At 36.6% G+C, this 18,798-nt stretch overlaps 1 protein-coding gene and 1 pseudogene across 1 annotated transcript; one reads left to right on the top strand and one right to left on the bottom strand.

The window, feature by feature from the left end:
- Window positions 1-2,285: 2,285 nt before the first annotated feature.
- Window positions 2,286-3,267, bottom strand: LOC101262551 (endoribonuclease Dicer homolog 2-like; annotated as a pseudogene).
- Window positions 3,268-17,308: 14,041 nt separating this feature from the next.
- LOC138341363 (uncharacterized) lies at window positions 17,309-18,597 on the top strand. Its single transcript, XM_069293082.1, has 4 exons — window positions 17,309-17,530; window positions 17,774-17,985; window positions 18,065-18,182; window positions 18,280-18,597. Exons 1-4 carry the CDS (start codon window positions 17,309-17,311, stop codon window positions 18,595-18,597), a joined length of 870 nt encoding a protein of 289 aa, XP_069149183.1.
- The last annotated feature ends 201 nt before the right edge of the window (window positions 18,598-18,798 follow it).

Consider the following 18,798-nt stretch of genomic DNA (forward strand, 5'->3'; position numbering starts at 1 on the left):
ATGTTGAGACATTATTTAATACTAGAACTTTGGTAATAAGAATGAGTACGACTTGCATACATTGACAGCAATGATATTGAAATCCAATTTAAGCATGTCCTAAGGTACAAAGTGTGTTGAGCTCATTCGGGATAATGTTCCTAAATTTTGAATAATTAATATGCTAGACTTTTCTTGATTTTAGCTCAAGTGTATTATTGTAACTAGCTTAGGTTTGTTTATCTACTATTATAAATAGTAGAAACTAGGGTTTATTTTAGGTGATAAACATTTGATGTTTATGCTTCTTTGTGAGTTTAAAGAAACCCTCATATCTTTCCAATTGAACCCTCTTGATTACTTATGTAAGTCTTTGCTTCTATGAGTTTAATTTTTTTTCACCCTTAGATTTTATTCTAGTAATTAAATGTCTTTTAGTTGCCAGACCGTCCTTTTTTAATCCCAAATCATGTCTTTCTTTATGTTTCATAATAGTATATAACATTTTATTTTCTTGATTGTGGTTCACTTCTATGTCTTCCTTTCTATGTCTAAACCATATATGTCTTTTACTTGATTATTGTATTACGTAAGTCTATCCTTCAAGGCATATATAAAAGAGATCACTTAGATTTTTCAACCGCTGAAAATTATACTTGATACCTCATATTCCTCAACTACTTCCTTGACGACCAGGTAATGTTTTGATTGAATTCTAAAAATTATATTTCTGATGCAAAAGGAATTTCCCACTAGAGAAGAATATATTGAATTGACTTTTTATTATGTTCCATTAACCCTAATGTTCTAGGTAGGTAATAATTGACTTTTGGTGAACCTCCCATCCTTAAAGTTATTATGTCTTCATAATTTTATAATTACATCAAGGTAGTATGGGTATTTAAAGTATAACTTGTGCATGTCATCTTATATCCATTCGCCCAAATCAAAAAAAATAAAGAAAATTGACCCCAAATAGCTTAGAATTTACACGACCAATATATTGCAAGCTTTGGTATTTACCTAAATTTTGCTTTATTTGGTATTTACTTACTTAGCATTGGGTAAAACATTGTGTATGCATGAGTTATTATTATCCACATACCGAATGCAAAGTGTCACTTGGCTTGGATCACCTATAGCTTATGTAAAAATATAGGACATTAAAGAAAACTTGTTAGCATTGTGTGTCACAGTGGGTGTGCATGAGTTATTATTGTCTAGATACCTAATGTAAAGTGTCACTTGCCGTTGACCGCAGTGATCCATAGAATATACATATATTAAAAAAACTAATAATCTTTTTTGTATATTAAATTATCTGGGCAATCTATTAAATGTTGAGACATTTTATACTAGAATTTTGGTAATTTCAATGAATATGATTTGCGTACATTGGCAGCAGTGATATTGAAACCCAGTTTATATTTGTCCTAAGCTACAAACTTGTTGAGCTTGTTCAAGTGGATATTCCCATTAATGGTGACTTTCCAAATTGTCATACTTTTCTTGAGTAGGTGTCTCATCTCATAGAGCTCCACAAATTTTTGTGTCTATAAAGGCCCTCTACTTCAAAACTTGTCAGAGTGTAAACCTTATAAACTCAAAGATAGATTTGAAGTACCTATAAAAATGGAGTTTCAGTCTTTGTCGTTTGTTGCTTCATATTTGCAATTGATTTGTGAGAGAGGTGATGAAGCGTAAATTAGGTCACACCGGACGTGCCAATTTATTTGGAATATATTTTCTCAAATACAAAAAATATATTGCAATCAGATAGTAAATAAAAACAATAATTTTATTCATTATGATTGTGAATACAAATATGTTTATCCCTTGATTCCTCTCTCTTAAGATTTCTCTGTGCTTCAAGGGTTGTTAGTGTGATCAAACTATGTGGACCTTCTTCCGATTTATTTGATCTCTATGAAAGGATTTTATGAATCTTGTTAAAATATTTGGTTGCCAAGAAGATTTTACCCATATCTTCATCACTTTATGTATATTTTATGAATGTATGAAATTTTAGAGAGTCTATTCAAGGAAATATATTACAGTTTATATAAGTGTGAGTTTGAGTTTAGGTTAAGCAGTCTCCAAGAACCTTAAATGAAATTGGATACATCTTGTCGAGTGTCACATAAATTTGATATATCAAATGTAAAATTATTGTCCCATGATATTTTTTTGGGTCACATAGTTCACTTAATTTTCTTGTTGGATAGAGTTTTATTGTTTGATAGACTATTGCAGAAGAGGTCTTATGCTTATAATAATATCTTTATAGAAGCTAGTATCAAAAAAGATCACACTCTAGAAAGGGACTGAAGAACATCTCGAAGCACATTTGGTGAAGTAGTTTCACTCACGCATCCAAATGTGGACACGAGATCCAATTTCTCAAAATCCTCAGTACAACATATCTGCCTTTGCAGATCTGGAGAGGCATGAACAATGTGCTCATGCATGCTAGACATAACTACAGATTAAGCATAACATCTATTATTTATAAAAGTAGACCTCAAATAAGTAGTTAGTCTTGGAATTAGTCTCGAATATTTAAAAAATGTGTTGTAACAACATAATCTAGTAATACATCTCCAAGTATTTCCAAGTGCTAATATCATAGTGGAATAACAGGTAGCAGGTAAGATCAATGAGTTAGCGCTTTAACAAGAAGTGAAGGGTCGTAAAACTTGCATGTAGCAATGATTTCCAAGTATCGTACATTGACTAGCTTCTCAGCATTAACGATAAAGTGTCTTAACATAGGTTCATCAATAAAATCAATGTTCATACCAATACATTTCTTTAATGATAAAGCTACTACTTTGCCCACCTGAGTTGGGGTAGGCACCTATTAGTGCCTCAACCACATCAACTACTCTTTTGCTTCTAATCTACTACTTTACCCCTCTGCACATTTCTTCTTAAAGCATCAAGTACTCTTTGCCAAAGTTGTAAACTTGACACTTATCACTGGAAATGAGCCCCACTTTAAGATCAAATGGTTCATTACGGATAAATCTCAAAATTTTACGAGCACATCCAGGCTTGAACAATGCAGCACTGCAAATGATTTTATTTTTCTTAATGTTGAGAATACCCTCATGATGATTTTCATAAGTCTTACACGGTTGTATACTAATAGAATATCTGAGAAAAGAGTCTCCAAGCTGCTCAAGTGATTCCACATGAAACTTCTGGAGGCATTCTTTGTTGTCATATTAGTTTCAAAATCCTAGCGGTTGGCATACAAAGATTCAGATTGTTGTGATTCAAAAGCATTCTTTTAAAGTTTATTCGGCATGAATGCTTCCTCTATAAAGTCTAATGGTTCTAGCTCGATATATAGTTATTGGCGAAAGATTGTTGACCTCAAGAATCTTATGAATTCGAAGGTATACACATATGGTAGTGAATCCCCATACTCTGCCAGAACAGATTCACAGCTATACGTGTATACCTTAGAATTCATATGATTCTCGACGTCAACAATCTTTCTCCAATAACTATCTGTCATTCTAGAACCTTTAGAATTTATAGGGAGGCATTCTGCTGAATAAACTTGAAAAGAATGCCTTTTGAATCATTGCAAGCTAAAACATTGTATTCCAACTGGTAAAATTTTGGAAGTAATGACAACAATGAAATGCATTTAGAAGTTTAGTTTGGAATCACTTCAAAAACTTGGAGACTGTTTTCTCAAAAGTGATGTCAGTATACAACTATTTAAGACATGAAAGCCAGAACGAGGGTTTTCTTAGATTTAAGAAAATAAAATCATTTCCAATGTTACACTATGCAAGTTTTCATGTGCTTAAGGCTGGGCAATGGAACAGGATGTACCGGTATCGGTCTGGTATCATTTTGGTTCGTTCCAGTTCATCCCGGTTTGGTTGCCTACAGGACGAAAAGGGACATCTTGAATCGGGATACGGAACGGAACCGAGGTTTGGTATCGGTGTACCGCTACCGGTTTATTCCGGTTCCAGTTAAATATAAATATTATTTAATTTATATTATATATATTTATGAATTATAACTTATATTTTATATTAAATAATAAATACTATTCAAGTAACCCAACTACCCCCCTATTAGTATTACATTAGTATTAAATTGAAATTGTAATTTTTAGTGCAAATTTAAATAGATTAAATTGATATTTTTAAAATTTGTGTAATTATTTTATATTATTTAATTTAATTTTTTTAAATTTAAATTTAAATTTATTTCAATTACAAGTGATAAATATAACTTATAAACTATAACATATTAATAAATAATTAGTAATAACTTATAAACTTCAAAAGATTTAAATCTTGAATACTTAATTAGACTAAACTTGCAAACTTAATAAGTAAAAAGTTTTAAAAAATATCTTTAAAATAAATATAAGTATAAAAATTACATTATAAATTTAAAAACTATTTATTTAAACTTAGAAAAATTAAAAAATATTCATATTCGTAATTGAAAAAATCATTTTTGAAATAACTAGATGTGTCATGCGTTTTATCCCATTCCGGTTTGTTCTGGTTCCATCCCGGTATATACTAGGATGGGATAAAACTGATTATCTATCCTGGCAATTCTGGTCTGGTTCATCCCGGTACCGATCAACGAACCGATCAACTCATTCCGTTCCAATTCGATACCGGTTCGCTTCCTTTCAGTGGTCTCGTTCTGGTTCGTTGCCCAGTCTTAGATGTTCTAAAAAAATATCTTTAATGAACGATTCGATCTTAAAGCATGAATCATTTATAATGACAAATCTTATGTTCTAAACTTTTTATGAAGTGTTCCAGATGCCTTCAATGAAAAAATGTTCGTAGGGAAGGCAAACAATTAAAAATGTAAGAGAGAAGATGATATGGTTGAGTCACTAATAAGTGCCTACCTCAACTATGCGGGAAAGTAGGGACTTTATCATTTATGAAATGGCTTGGGGTTGCACATTGATTTTTTTGATGCGCCTATGTCAAGGTACTTCCATGTGAATGTTGGGCATCTAGTTAATGTCTGGTACTTTGAAATCCTACTACTTACAAGTTCTATCATCCTTCACTGCTTGTTGAAGTACTAACTCAACGATTATACATGCTACCTGAGATTCCATGATGATATCAATGTTAGGGATTCTTTGAGATGCAGTTCTAGATTATGTATGTTGTTACAACACATATCTATTTCAAATATCTGAATTGACTCCAGGACTAATTACTAATTTGAGTTCTGCTTCTTAAAACAATGAATTATATGCTCAATCTGCGGTTAAGGCTGGCCTACAAAGCACCTTCTTCATGGCTCGCCAAAGAAAGATATGTTGCACTGTCGAGAATTTTTCAGAAATTGGATCTTCTGTCTGTTAAATTTGGTCTTGCAAAAATAACTTAATAAATATATCACAATTTACTAGATACATGTACTACGAAATTCTAAAAAGACTTTTTGAAAAAGTAAGAGACAATTTTAGAAGACTAAACATTGATTCGTTAATTCCAACAAAACCCTTAATGCATTTGCTTGATAACTCCAATGCATTTTTGAAGATAGCAAAAATTTTGTCTACCGAGTGCTTTGGTTAAGATGTCAATAATTTCTCCTGTCTGACAATAATGCAGCTGAATTTCGCCTTTCTCTTGTGTTGTTCGGATAAAATGATACTTGATAGAAATATGCTTTGATCTTTCATGGTTGGATTCTTGGCAATTGCAATTGCTGATTTGTTATGACAATACAGAACAATAACTCTATTTTGTTTTTCACCAATATCTTCAAATATTCTCCTAGGCCAAATAAATTAAGAAGTAGCCCTAATTAGCTGCCGAAAGATATTCTACTTCGGTAGTGAATTGAGTAACAACAATTTGCTTTTTTGATAACTAAGAACAAATACTTCATCCAAATAAGAAAGCATAACAAGAAGTACTGTTCATGTCATCTATACTTCCATCCCAATCACTATCAGAATCACCAATTAAGTTCAATTCTCCACCAAATTTTACATTATCCCATAATCCATTGTTCCTTGTGAAATTAGATCTTACGTCTAACTCACACCCCAAAGTTAGCTCAAAGGAAGGAGGATTGCCCAAACTTTTTAAGGGAGTCCACCCATCTCATTAATAATTGATTTTGGACTAATGTCATTTTTTAACACCCCACCTAACGCCCAGTGCTTAGCATATGGTGTGTGATCAATTTTTATTATGAGGTCCCCAACATCGGGTGAGAAGGGTCCTGCTCTGATATCATGTTAAATTAGGTCTTGCACAAATAACTTAATACATGTATCGCAATTTAGTATATACATGCATTACGAAATTCTAAAAAGACTTCTTGAAAATTAAGAGACAATTTCAGAAGAATAAACATTGATGCATTAACTCCAACATTGTCAACGTTCGTATAGAGGCTGAAACTACTTCCCAAATGTGCTTGGAGATGTTGTTGGATCCGTTGTTTGTGCGATATTTGTTGGTTCTAGCTTTAACAAAGATACCAATACATTTATACACATAAGGCCTCTCCTAGAATCGTTGATTACACCTCAAACAATAAAACTCCAGCCAACAAGAGAGTTCAATGAACTATGTGACCATAAAGGTTTTTCCAAAAAGAAATCATTTTCTTGGTTACACCTTAAAAGATAAAACTCTAGCCAACAAGAGAGTTTAGTGAACTATGTGACCATAAAAAATTTTAAAAAGAAATCAGTTTCTTCATGAGACAACTACTAAACATTCGTAGACATCAAAATTGTGTGGGACTCTACTAGATGAGTCAAATTTCAATTAGGATTCTTGAAAACTACTCCTAGCTTACACTATATAAAGGGTAATATATCCCTTAGAGAAGGATTCTGAGAATATCATAAAATCATGAAATATTTACAAAGATATCAAGATGTGGGTGGACTCTTCTTGATAACCAAATACTTCAAAAAAAATTGATCCCCAAAAGCCTCATTACATGGATATCAAATAAAATTCAGTTTAGGAGCAATTTATCCTACAGAAGATTTAAGAGAGGAATATAATTGTGCTCAAACTGTTAATTAATCAAATATTCTTGTTTTGTCATATTTATTTTGTGGTGAAAATTTATTTTTCATATATAAGATTCATTGCGAACAAATTTTACCCTAACTAAAATTTGTAAATTCCTTTGGGATTTGATAAGTTCGATTAGAGTTGATTAATTGGTGAGAATTCGTTCGACATTGAACAAAAAAATGAAAATTCATTGATCAAATCGTTTACTCCATAGTGTGATAGATCTTTCGTTGAAATTAATTAACCAGAGGAGAATTAAGATAGATCAAGTGCCATTGGGGCATCTCGTACCTTCTATGTAGTATTTGCCTTTGGGATCATCTCGTACCTTTTATGTAGTATTTATCTCCCAAAATCTTGTAGATGCACATACAAGATTTGTTGAAGTTTGACTCAAAATAATGAGAATGACCTAAAATAATATAATAGGCATTGTGGCATATATATATATGACTACAAGAAACAACATTTATTGTGGCGACTTCATTTTTTGTTACTTTAGCTTCATATTCGTTGGTGACATATGTAGTCGCTCTAAAATGTATACCTACAGGGACGAGCAATATAGGGTCGCTACTCGCTATTAATAGGTGTCACTAATTCTAAAATTATCAACTCCCATTATTATCTTTTGTGTTGGGTCCAAAGGCCCATTTTTATATTTTGCATATTTGTATTTTGTTATCTTTAGGCCTAAGCTCTTGTTGTCTTTATTTTCTATATATATATATATATTTATTGTATGTTTAGTTTAGGACATGTATAAAACAAATTGGTTAAAAACCCAAAGCAACACAGGTCCGAATACTGGTCCAGGTGGACAGATAACCCGGATTTGGACACAACTCTCTCTCTCTCTCTCTCTCGCTTTCGTTTATTTATTTGTTTTTATATGTCGGTAGTTTAAAGTTAGAAAGCTTTAAATCCTCGTAGAACGCCATAAATGTTTTAGCGACTTAAAATTGAAGCAACTTTAAATAGTTTTTAAAAAATAAATTTTTCAAGTTACACTTTTCACTTAGAAAAAGCTAAGTATTCATTTCCAAACAACTATAAATAATTATACCCAAAATAAATTAATTTAAACATTTTAGCCAAACTGAATTAGTTGTCAGATAAGCGCAAGTTAGCGGACGTCTTATGTGCTTTCAAACCTTCCTAAGACGTTAATAGGAATACCCGAACCCCTTTAACGTTTCAATCGATTTTTTGTTAAGTCTTTTCAAAGAAATAGTTTTTCTTGATTTTTTCTTAAAAAATTAAGTGGCGACTCCCAAAAAGTCAAAAACCCTTAAAAACTAAATAATACTTTTTTTAAAACCTTTTCGGTTTAAAACAGAAATGGCGACTCTGCAAGGGATATTGGAGGATTCTTACCTTAAAACTAACGTGTTTAGCTATCTGAAATTAATTTTTTATCTGTTTATTTATCGCCTTATATCAACTATTGCATTCATGGCATAACATCTTCCGTCAAACGACGATTATTTTCATTTCCACTTAAAGGACGATAATGTGGGTTTGCAATCATTCGTTAGCTAAAAATTTTCTCGGGGCACCGTGATGAGTGAAGTCAGCTACTTGATAGTCAATGATCGTTAATTGTCCCAGCGCAAGTAGTCCGCTTGGATTACCCTTTCTACTCTAAATACTGCCCTTTTCCTAATTAAACTAAGATAGAGCGAAACCCTATTCAAAAAGTAGCGCGTTGGCCTAAGACGACCCAACATCCAAAAAGTGTTGGGCCCATTAGAAAGACCGCCTTGAGTCCAAAGAGCCCACGGCTCGATAGGACTATCATATTTGTGTGATTAAATCTAAAGGATGTATTGTGTGTTTAATTGTTTGTTATATCGTGGGGGTGGCAAGTAACAAGTTATATGTTTTGGTAAATGTCGAGTCAATTCCTCTGTTTCAACATGGTCATCAAAACATCAGACATTCTCCGCATATGGTAGAATAACCTCAATGCTTGTCAAAAGAGAGAAATCTCGATTCACTTGGGCCACATACCTTCGATAATAGAGTTCAAGGTTTTGCCCATGTTTATTGATGTAATAAGATGATTTTGGGACAATGAAAGAATGGTGTTTCAATTTGGAGATGTCGAAATAACACCGACATTAGAAGAAATTAAAGATGTTCTGGAATCTATCAGAACTTGTGGCAGGAGGAAAAGATGTCCCGATCATCAAGTTCTTCTACCAGATAGGCCGACTACCGTAGAATTGAGAGACATGTTGTTGCTGGTAAGGTCAAACTGGTTGGATGCCCAGAGTATACCACTAATGATATTCTTCAAAATATGGGGGCACGATAGCTATTTCGCGCAATTTCCAAATGAATTCTATGATCACAGTACTTGGAGACAAACTGAAGTCATTGCGTTCTCCGCATGGCTTTTAGGAACGATGTTGTTCCCTCAGGATGAAGGAAAGAGATTGACACATGGGTATTAATGGTAGTGGATGTTATCTTTATAGGAGTCAGTAAGAAACAAGAAGAAAAGAAATATTGTAGCTTGGCCCAAGTCATTTTGGCCGACATTTAACGATCTTTGAGTTTGTGTAAAAATAGGTTCCCATTTTTCCAATGCTGCAACATTTTGCTTCAGTGGTGGATCACTGAGCATCTCTGCAAAAGGGACGGAGCCCATCCACAAGAGTTGGCGAAACCGAGCCAGACGGGTTCCCTTGATAATTATGAATTCTATTTAAGCATCCGCAGATTCCCAATTCATACCACCAGGGATACGTAGGCAAGGGTATTTTATAATCTGAGAGATGGAGATATACAGTGGATGTTACCAGACGTTAAGTACGAGAGGATAGCAACACAGGGGGAAAAACTTCTATATTTAATCCTTATTGACAACAAAGGATTGCGACCCTACAACCCAGCTAAGATGATGCAGTAATTTTGTAGAATACAAATCACACCCATCCGAGGGGATGCTAGCTTTTTTGTCATCGATTACAGTGGGAGAGGCAAAATTCCTTAAGCCAAGATCATCCTCCAGGAATGGGTTGGACGTGTCAACATGAAATGGAGTATGGTTGAAAACAAATATGAAGTTGGCTATGTCGACGAGTACAAGACATGGTTGCAGAATGATCTGTGTAGTGTAGTGAACCTAACACCACGCGCAGGTTGAGAAATTGAATACGTACAGACAAGGCTTCAGATCCATGCATACCATTTTTAGCGAGAATGGTACCGAAGGGAATAAGAATTTCAGCAAAGAGAGCAAGAATTTCAGCAAAGGGAGTAAGAATTTCAGAAAAAGGAGCAAGAATTTCAGCAAAGGAAGCAAGAGTACCAATTCTGAGAGTTAGAAAGTCAGAGGGTTTTAGTTGTGACGTCACAAGAGCTAGCCGATATAGGGATTGTCTAATGCGTTTGGACGCAAGCCTGGACAAGCAGATGAACACTCTACAAGTCGTACCAATCTCTTCGAACGTTGTGTTCGCTGAGTCGTACATGTTCACAAGCAAGTGCATCATCTGCAAAGAAGTAGAGAAGGACAAAAGAAGAGCCAAGCCATCAACCTTATAACTCCCCTATGCGGGATTGTTTTCTATCTGTATTCACATTATATCCCCCTCCCTGAAATGTACCCTGTTTTGATTGAAATTACGTAACGAATGCTATAACTCTTAGTGAAGTTTATTTTATGGGATAAAACAATTTATTTAAATGACGTAATACATCCTTCATATCACTAGGCGTACCCTTCGCAAAAAGGGTCACATGCATGATTAGGACACGATATATGTGTGTTTAACTGCTTATGTGTATGTTGCTATGAATGAGGATATTGGAAACTCACTCTTTTCCAGAAATTTCCAAAATATACAGAAGTCAATATCACAAATGTCGACCAAAACTTTTTGAGTCTTAAGTTTCTCATTCAAAAGAAAAATCTCATCTCCAAAATCCTAAAAATTACTCTATTGTCTCAGTAAAGGCAAAATCACCGTTATGGACAAAGGAAAGGGTATTCAAGCCAAACCAAGTGAAGAAGAGAGGATCGATAGGCAGAAGCAGCGCGGAAAGCGTTTATATGAATAATTATTTCCTCTTGAGAGCCTCGAAGAGGAAACCAGTGAATAAAGTTATGAGGAGTTACTTGCCCGCCCACCTTCTTTCGAGGGACGTCTGGCAAAAGGAGACAGCAAAATTTCTCTCGAGGCATATCCTCACGAAGGCTGGGAAAAGATAGAGGTCATTTCGTGCGCTCTCATTTTTGAACACTATCGGCCTAAGGGCCTCCTAAGACCCGTTAATAAGGCATCCCCCCAAGCGGGATTAGGAGATCTCCGCAAGACGTGTGAATGTCATCCCAAGGAGAAAGGACACATAACAGAGGAATTTGTTGGGTTTAAAAATATAGTCCTCCATTTATTCAGCATGGATAGTACTCCGAACACTTGGGGTGACAACGTTATCCTAGCATGTGATGAACCGCATCTTCACATACCGATCACAGAGATGACCGAGTTCTATCATTGCTCGTTCACTCCTTTCAAGAAAACAATGAGGGAAATCTACTCGAATTTGGTTTAGAATGGCGTCTGTACCCATTACTACAAGAATGTGGACATGCAATATTCTCTTCAGCATGAAATCCAAAAGCATTGTCCCTATCATCATCATGCCACAGACCACAACATTGAAAAGTATCTTGACTTTCGTCATGACCTGGAATCCCACATCGGCATGGGAAAGATTCAAGTTGAGACTGTTCCCTGTGGCTAAGTTGAAGATGACGAAGAGCAGAAAATGACTGAGATGGAGTCATTAGTTTATCTTTAAAGCTTTATTGTTTTTCCGTTTCCTTGTAATCCCAACGAATGAATAAATGAATGAAAATATTTCCCTTTTGTACTCGAACTACATTAGGCCTGAATTCTCCTTGTGAGATACGTAGACAGCCTTCCCAGGCTCGGCCCCTATCTTTAAAAGAATTTCATTTTTCCCCTTTCATATTACAAGGAAATGAGAAGACCAGATCAATGAACATCGAAGAACATCTGCAGAAGACCATAGCTCAACATGATTTAGCCTTTCTGAAACAGTGTCAAATTTAAAACAAGCAAACTCTTGCTTGTTAAAAAATCAGTCTCCGTCCTTACTCATGGGTTGAAGATATTTCTCAAACATAGCAACTTGTGTGTTTATCTACTCTATGTGTGAATTATGTGTTTTGTATTCTGAATCAAAACTTGACAAATCTGCCTTTGAGTTGTTTTCCTCGTCAGTTATTTTGAACTAATCTGTGTTGATTAAGTTGGCAGATCATCCTTACTTCACCAGATCGAAAGGTCCTGCACATTCCTTCCCTAGACAAAGGAAAGACAATTATGGGGGATAGTAATGAAGAAGTAAGTCTTACTGATGTTGTGGTGGCTCAACCTATCGTAGAGGAACAAAATGAGTTGATTCTACAGCTGATGCAACAGATTGCAGAGATGAGGGTAGAAATGCAAAAGAGATAGGATCTGCCTCCACCAGGATTTCCTACTAACGCTACTGATAGGAGACCCCGAAACTACTTCCCTTCTTCAAATATGGATCCATCCCAGAATCATCCATCTACTCCTACTCAAAATTCGTCGGTTATAGACCTGACTACCCAAAATCCCCTATATGCTTTCGGATTTTACCAAACTCCACCTCCTCCTCAAAACAACAGCCCCCAAATGACACCCCATCCTCAAAATACCCACCATAAAACCGCTCCACCACCGCAAAATCAAAACCAAAATACTTTCAATCCCCAAACACCCCACCACCACTTAAATCAGAATACCGATCCTCCGACTTAATCATAGAATTATCAAACCGCTCAAAATTCCAGAGTCCCTCTGTAGCTCCACCCTTACCTAAAATAACCACTTTCCAAATTCTTATACCTGTCGAGCACGATCTGCACGGTTCTGAGCTAGACCATTATGAGGAACAGGAAAGGGAGTGGAGGGCAACTGAAGAGCCAAAGGTGGACATAAAATAAAAATCAAGAAATCCATGAAAGAGCTCCAATGCGTCCCTGACATCACAGGGCTTAGTCATGCAGATTTATGTATTCATCCAAATTTGGACCTTCCAAAAAAGGTTCAGAATTCCAAATTTTGATACTTTCGGAGGAGTGGGGAACCCTATAGCTTATTTGAGAGCCTACTGCGACCAGCTCATTGGAGTTGGTAGGGATGAAGCTCTATTGATGCTGCACTTCAGCCGATGCCTGTATGGAGAAGCTCTTAAATGGTTCACCTCGCATGAAACCAGGCAATAACCCAGCTGGAACGTTCTATCAAAGGATTTTATCGATCGGTTTTGCATATAACGTCGAAGTCATTCCTGATCGATATTCTTTAGAGGAGATGAAGCTGAAATCTACTGAGAGCTACAGAGAAATTGTTTATAGGTGGAGAAAGGAAGTTGCAAGGGTCAGACTGCCTATGTCAGAAAAGGAAATTGTAGAAGTGTTCGTGCGGGTACAAGAGCCCAAGTATTATGATCGAATCATGTTGCTCGTATGAGAAAAAAATTTTGAGATAGTCAAAGTTGGTGAGACTATCGAAGATGGGTTGAAAATGGGAAAAGTATCTCGTATAGCTGCATCACCCACATCATCAGGAACGTTGAAGAAGAAAAAAGAAGAAATTGTTGTTGTTTCATATGGGGGAAGGAAAACCCCCAGAAGCTCCTCATATTCCCAAGGTCATTCTCGACCTTCCCCAAATTCCAACAAAGTTTGCTACACGCAAGCTAGTCATCCCAATAATCCTCCAATTTATCAGAATGCTACCTCCACTTATCCAAACATCCAAGCTCCACTATACCAAAGTCCACCCCCGAATTGCCTAAATTCATCTCCCATTTACACAAATCATCCACCACCTACCAAATTCCATCTCCCTACCAGGGTGTTGCTCCCAATTGTGCTAACCTGCAGTCGAGCTACCGAGCACCCCCTCCTGTATATCAAGTCCAAGCTCCACTATATCAAAATCCCCACCTGAACTACCAAGCTCCAATACCAACTACCAGACAAACTCATATCCCAGAAATCAAGCTCCCCATTCGAACAATCGAAGTTATCAACAGATACTTCCACCACAAGGAAGTTATGATCCCCCTCGACCTCGGTTCGAGAAGAAACCTATGAGAAATTTCACCGCGCTTGCAGAAAGCCGAGCAAAGTTGTACGAGCAACTGGCTGCGGTCGGATATATCCACCCAGTGGGGCCTAAACCTGTGGATATCAATTAGAAATTCTATAGGCCAGATCAGAGATATGCTTATCATTCCAGTATATCAATTAGAAATTCTATAGGCCAGATCAGAGATATGCTTATCATTCCAACAGTGTTGGGCATGATACTAAGGACTGTATCAGCCTCAAGCACAAGATTTAGGATTTAATTGACCAAGAAGTTATTTCTCTCCAACCAGCTACACCTACTATCAATACCAATCCTTTGCCGAATCATGGAGGCGTCAACATCAGTATGATAGAAACAGACGATGATTGGTGTGGGATGAAAGTGATAACTCCAATCGTTCATGACGAGTTGGAAAAGGATATAGCTTCTTTGAGCATCAAAGAGAAGAAAGAGTTCGTTATCTTGACACACGCAAACGTTGTTGTCTTGGTTCCATCAAAAACTCCTATCAAGCCAAAATTTGTGATTGAGACTGTTGTTGCACAAGGTATGACCCGATCCGAAAGATGTTATACTTTTGAGGAGCTTGATCTCAGAGGTCAAAAAAAGGATTAAGCTAAAAGGCTAATAAGCGAGGTTGAGGCAGAGGAATTCTAGAGAAGGATGCAGCAGAAATATTATTCTATTATCAAGCATTCAAGGAATACTCCAGCCCACATTTCTGTATGGGCCCTGCTGATGAGTTCTCAATCACACAGACAGGCTTTGATGAAGGCTCTCGATGATATGTATGTACCCATAGGCACAAACAGCGATAACGTGGACACTATGATCCACCAGGTTATTCGAGGCCATCGAATCAGCTTTTGTGACGATGAGCTGCCTTTTGAAGGTAAGGCCCACAACAAGAAACTGCATATCATTGTCGTCTGTCGTGAAAAGGTTATCAATCCCGTCTTAGTAGATGATGGATCTTGTCTGAACATCTGCCTATTTTCAACACTAAGGCAATTGAAGTTTGACCTGGGAAAACTTGAGCAAAATCAAATCAATGTAAGAGCCTTCGATGGGGTTCAAAGCGATACCTTGGGAGCCGTGAATCTGATTATCCAATTGGGCCCTGCCGAGTTTAGCGCACAGTTTCAAGTCATAGATATTGAAACCAGCTACAAACTTCTTCCAGGAAGGACTTTTATTCACATGGTTGGAACTGTGTCTTCTACCCTGCATCAGATGATGAAACTCGTTTAAAAGAATGAAGATCTAGTAATTCATGGCGAAGGTAGTCATTATGGAAGACATGCACCGATTATCGATGAAGTGTCTCGAGGCACTAATTTTTACACGGTGGAGCTAGTAAAGGCCAATGGTGAAGACTTGTCCCCATAGCCTTTCATGCTTTCTGTGTATAAGATGATTGCTACTGTGATGTTGCAAAGTGTATTTGAACCAGTTTTCGGATTGGGAAGGAATGCCCAAGGAATTGTTAAGCCCATTCAAGTTCCTGTCGAGGGGGCATGGTATGGATTAGGGTACGTCCCCACATATGATGATGAGAATACAAAGAAGAAGAATATAAAGCATTGGCCAAGCCAATCCCTCATTTATATCAATCCTTTCCAGTCTGTGAATATGCCGAGCAGGAGGACCCTGGAGAAGGAATCGGTGGCCTTTTTGAAGAGAATGATGCTATCATTGAAGAAGAGGTCGAGCTGACAGGATTCCGTGATGTTGAGCCAAGAGAGATGCTGTAGAACTAGACCTCCACGTCCATCCTGATCCCCCGAAATCCATGGTAGAAGGGCATCATTTTATGCATATTTAAATCGATGGTAGTTCGGAAAAGGCCCAACACCCACCATTTTGCATTTTTCTTAACTGTTTGAATTTTTAATTTTCCATCGTGATGTTTAAAAAGGCAACATGGCCCTATGCCATGGCCAAAGTTTGCACCCTTTTCTCAAATTTGAATGAAAGCCTCTTTTATTTTAAAATTTGTTTATTTACTCATATGTTATACTTTTCTTTTTAAACTTTGTCTGTTTATGGTTTCAGTAATATAAGTTTTAAACCTGTCAATGTCATGTCATGTCACGAGCTGAACAAACAAAATGAGAAAGATGATGACGAGGTTGATGAATACGAAGAGGAAATCGAAGCACAAAAATATGTTGCTGAAGAATTTCTACAGTTTGAAAACCAGCATAAGCCGAATCAAGAGGAAACTGAAACTGTAAGTCTAGGAGACCAAGAGCGTGTTAAAGAGGCCAAAATCATCTTTCACTTGTATGAAATCCAGAGGAAGGATCTAATTCATCTGCTTGCTGAATATATTGATGTGTTTGTCTGAGAAGTCGGTGACATGCAAGGGCTGAGTTCCGATGTTATATCTCATAAACTGCCAATTAATTGGGGGTTCGATTCGGTGAAGCAAAATTTTTGGAAGTTCAAGCCCGAGTTGAGTCTGAAAATTAAAAGAAGATAACCAAATATATTGAGTCTCAGCTGGTAGAAGTGACTCAATACCCAACCGGGTTGGCTAATGATGTTTCAGTCACCAAAAGGATAGAAAAATCAGAATTTGCGTCGACTACAGGGATCTCAACAAAGCTAGCCCAAAGGATAATTTTCCATTGCCAAACATTCATATTCTAATTTATAATTGTGCTAAGCACGAGATTCAATCCTTTCTAGATTGTTAAGCAGGTTATCATTAGATTTTGATGCCGTTTGGTCTCAAAAATGATCCACATAAATGAGGGCTATGACGACCATATTTCATGATATGATTCATAAGGAGATCGAGGTGTATGTAGATGATATCATAATCAAGTACCGCTAGAGTTCGGACCACTTGACACTTCTAAGGAAGTTCTTTGATCGTTTGCGTCGTTACAACTTGAAGTTAAATATCACCAAATGTGCTTTTGGAGTTCTAGACAGCAAGTTGTTGGGATTTATACTCAGCAGAAGAGGTATTGAGCTTTATCCTTCCAAGATTAAACCAATTCAAGAGTTACCTCTGCCGAAGACGAGAAAAGAAGTGATGAGTTTCTTAGGGAGGTTAAACTACATCAGTCGATTCATAAATCAATCAACATGGTGTGTGAACCTATCTTCAAGCTTTTGAAGAAAGACGCTCCGACAAAGTGGACTGAAGAGTGTCAGATTGCTTTCAACGCTATCAAGAACTATTTGTCAAATCCACCGGTATTGATTTCTCCGCAAGAAAGGAGTCCTTTGTTTCTGTATTTGTCTGTCTCAGATAGTGCATTTGGATGCGTACTCGGTCAACTTGACGACACAGGAAATAAGGAAAAAGTTATCTTTTACATAAGAAAGAAGTTTACTCCATACGAGTCTCGATACACTCTGTTGGACAGAGCGTGTTGTGCTTTGACTTGGCTTGCCCAGAAGTTGAGACATTATTTGTCTTCATATACTACATATCTTATTTCCAGAATGGATCCATTGAAGTTTATTTTCCAGAAAGCGATGTCGACCGGAAAGTTAGCTAAATGGTAAATGTAGTTGAGTGAGTTTGATATCGTGTATGTCACTCAGAAGGCAATAAAGGCACATGCTTTGGCTGATCATCTTGCAGAAAATCCCGTTGATAAAGAGTATGAACCACTTAAGACTTATTTTCACGATGAAGAAGTGTCATTTGTGGGTGAAGATATTTCTGAAGCATATCCAGTTTGGAGAATATTCTTTGATGGAGCAAAAAATCACCAAGAAAAAAGTTATCGGAGTAGTCTTAGTGACAGAATCTGGTCAGCATTATCCTACGGAAGCTAAACTCTGATTTAATTGCACAAACAACATGGCTGAATACGAAGCTTGTATTCTTAGGTTGAAAATGGTCATCGACATGAATGTTTACGAGTTGTTGGTTATTGGAGACTCAAATCTTTTGATTCACCAGGTTCATGGAGAATGGGATGTGAAAAACCCAAATATAATACCTTACGTACAGTAAGTACAGAAGTTGTGCAAAGGTTCAGACATAGTCCTAGAATACAAATGGATTGGCTGATGCTCTTGTCACCATCGCTTCGATGATTAAGCACCCGGATACAAATTATATTGATCCTCTGGATATAGAATTGAAGGAACATTCAATCCATTGTTCCCATGTTGAAGTAGAACAAGACGGTTTGCCTTGGTATCTCAATATAAAGAAGTATTTAGAGTCCGAAAATTATTTGGAAGATGCAACATCCAACCAAAAGAAGTCGATACGTCGTATGGCTCTCAATTTCTTTCTAAGTGGAGAAGTCCTTTATAGGAGGACTCCAGATTTGGGTCTTCTAAGATGTGTTGATGTTGTTGAAGCTGTGAACTTATTGAACAAATACATGCTAGAATTTGTGGAACGCATATGAATGGGCTCACTTTGGAAAGAAAAAATCCTTTGAGCCGGTTATTTCTGAATGACAAAGGAAAATGATTGCTGCAAGTTTGTGCAGAAATGTCAAGTACATGGTGATTTAATCCGAGTGTCACCTCATGAACTTAATGTTATGAGTTCACCTTGGCCATTTGTAGCTTGGGGCATGGATGTCATCGGTCCGATAGAGCCATCC

The sequence above is a fragment of the Solanum lycopersicum genome, chromosome 1 (genome assembly GCF_036512215.1).
Source record: "Solanum lycopersicum chromosome 1, SLM_r2.1".
NCBI lineage: Eukaryota > Viridiplantae > Streptophyta > Magnoliopsida > Solanales > Solanaceae > Solanum > Solanum lycopersicum.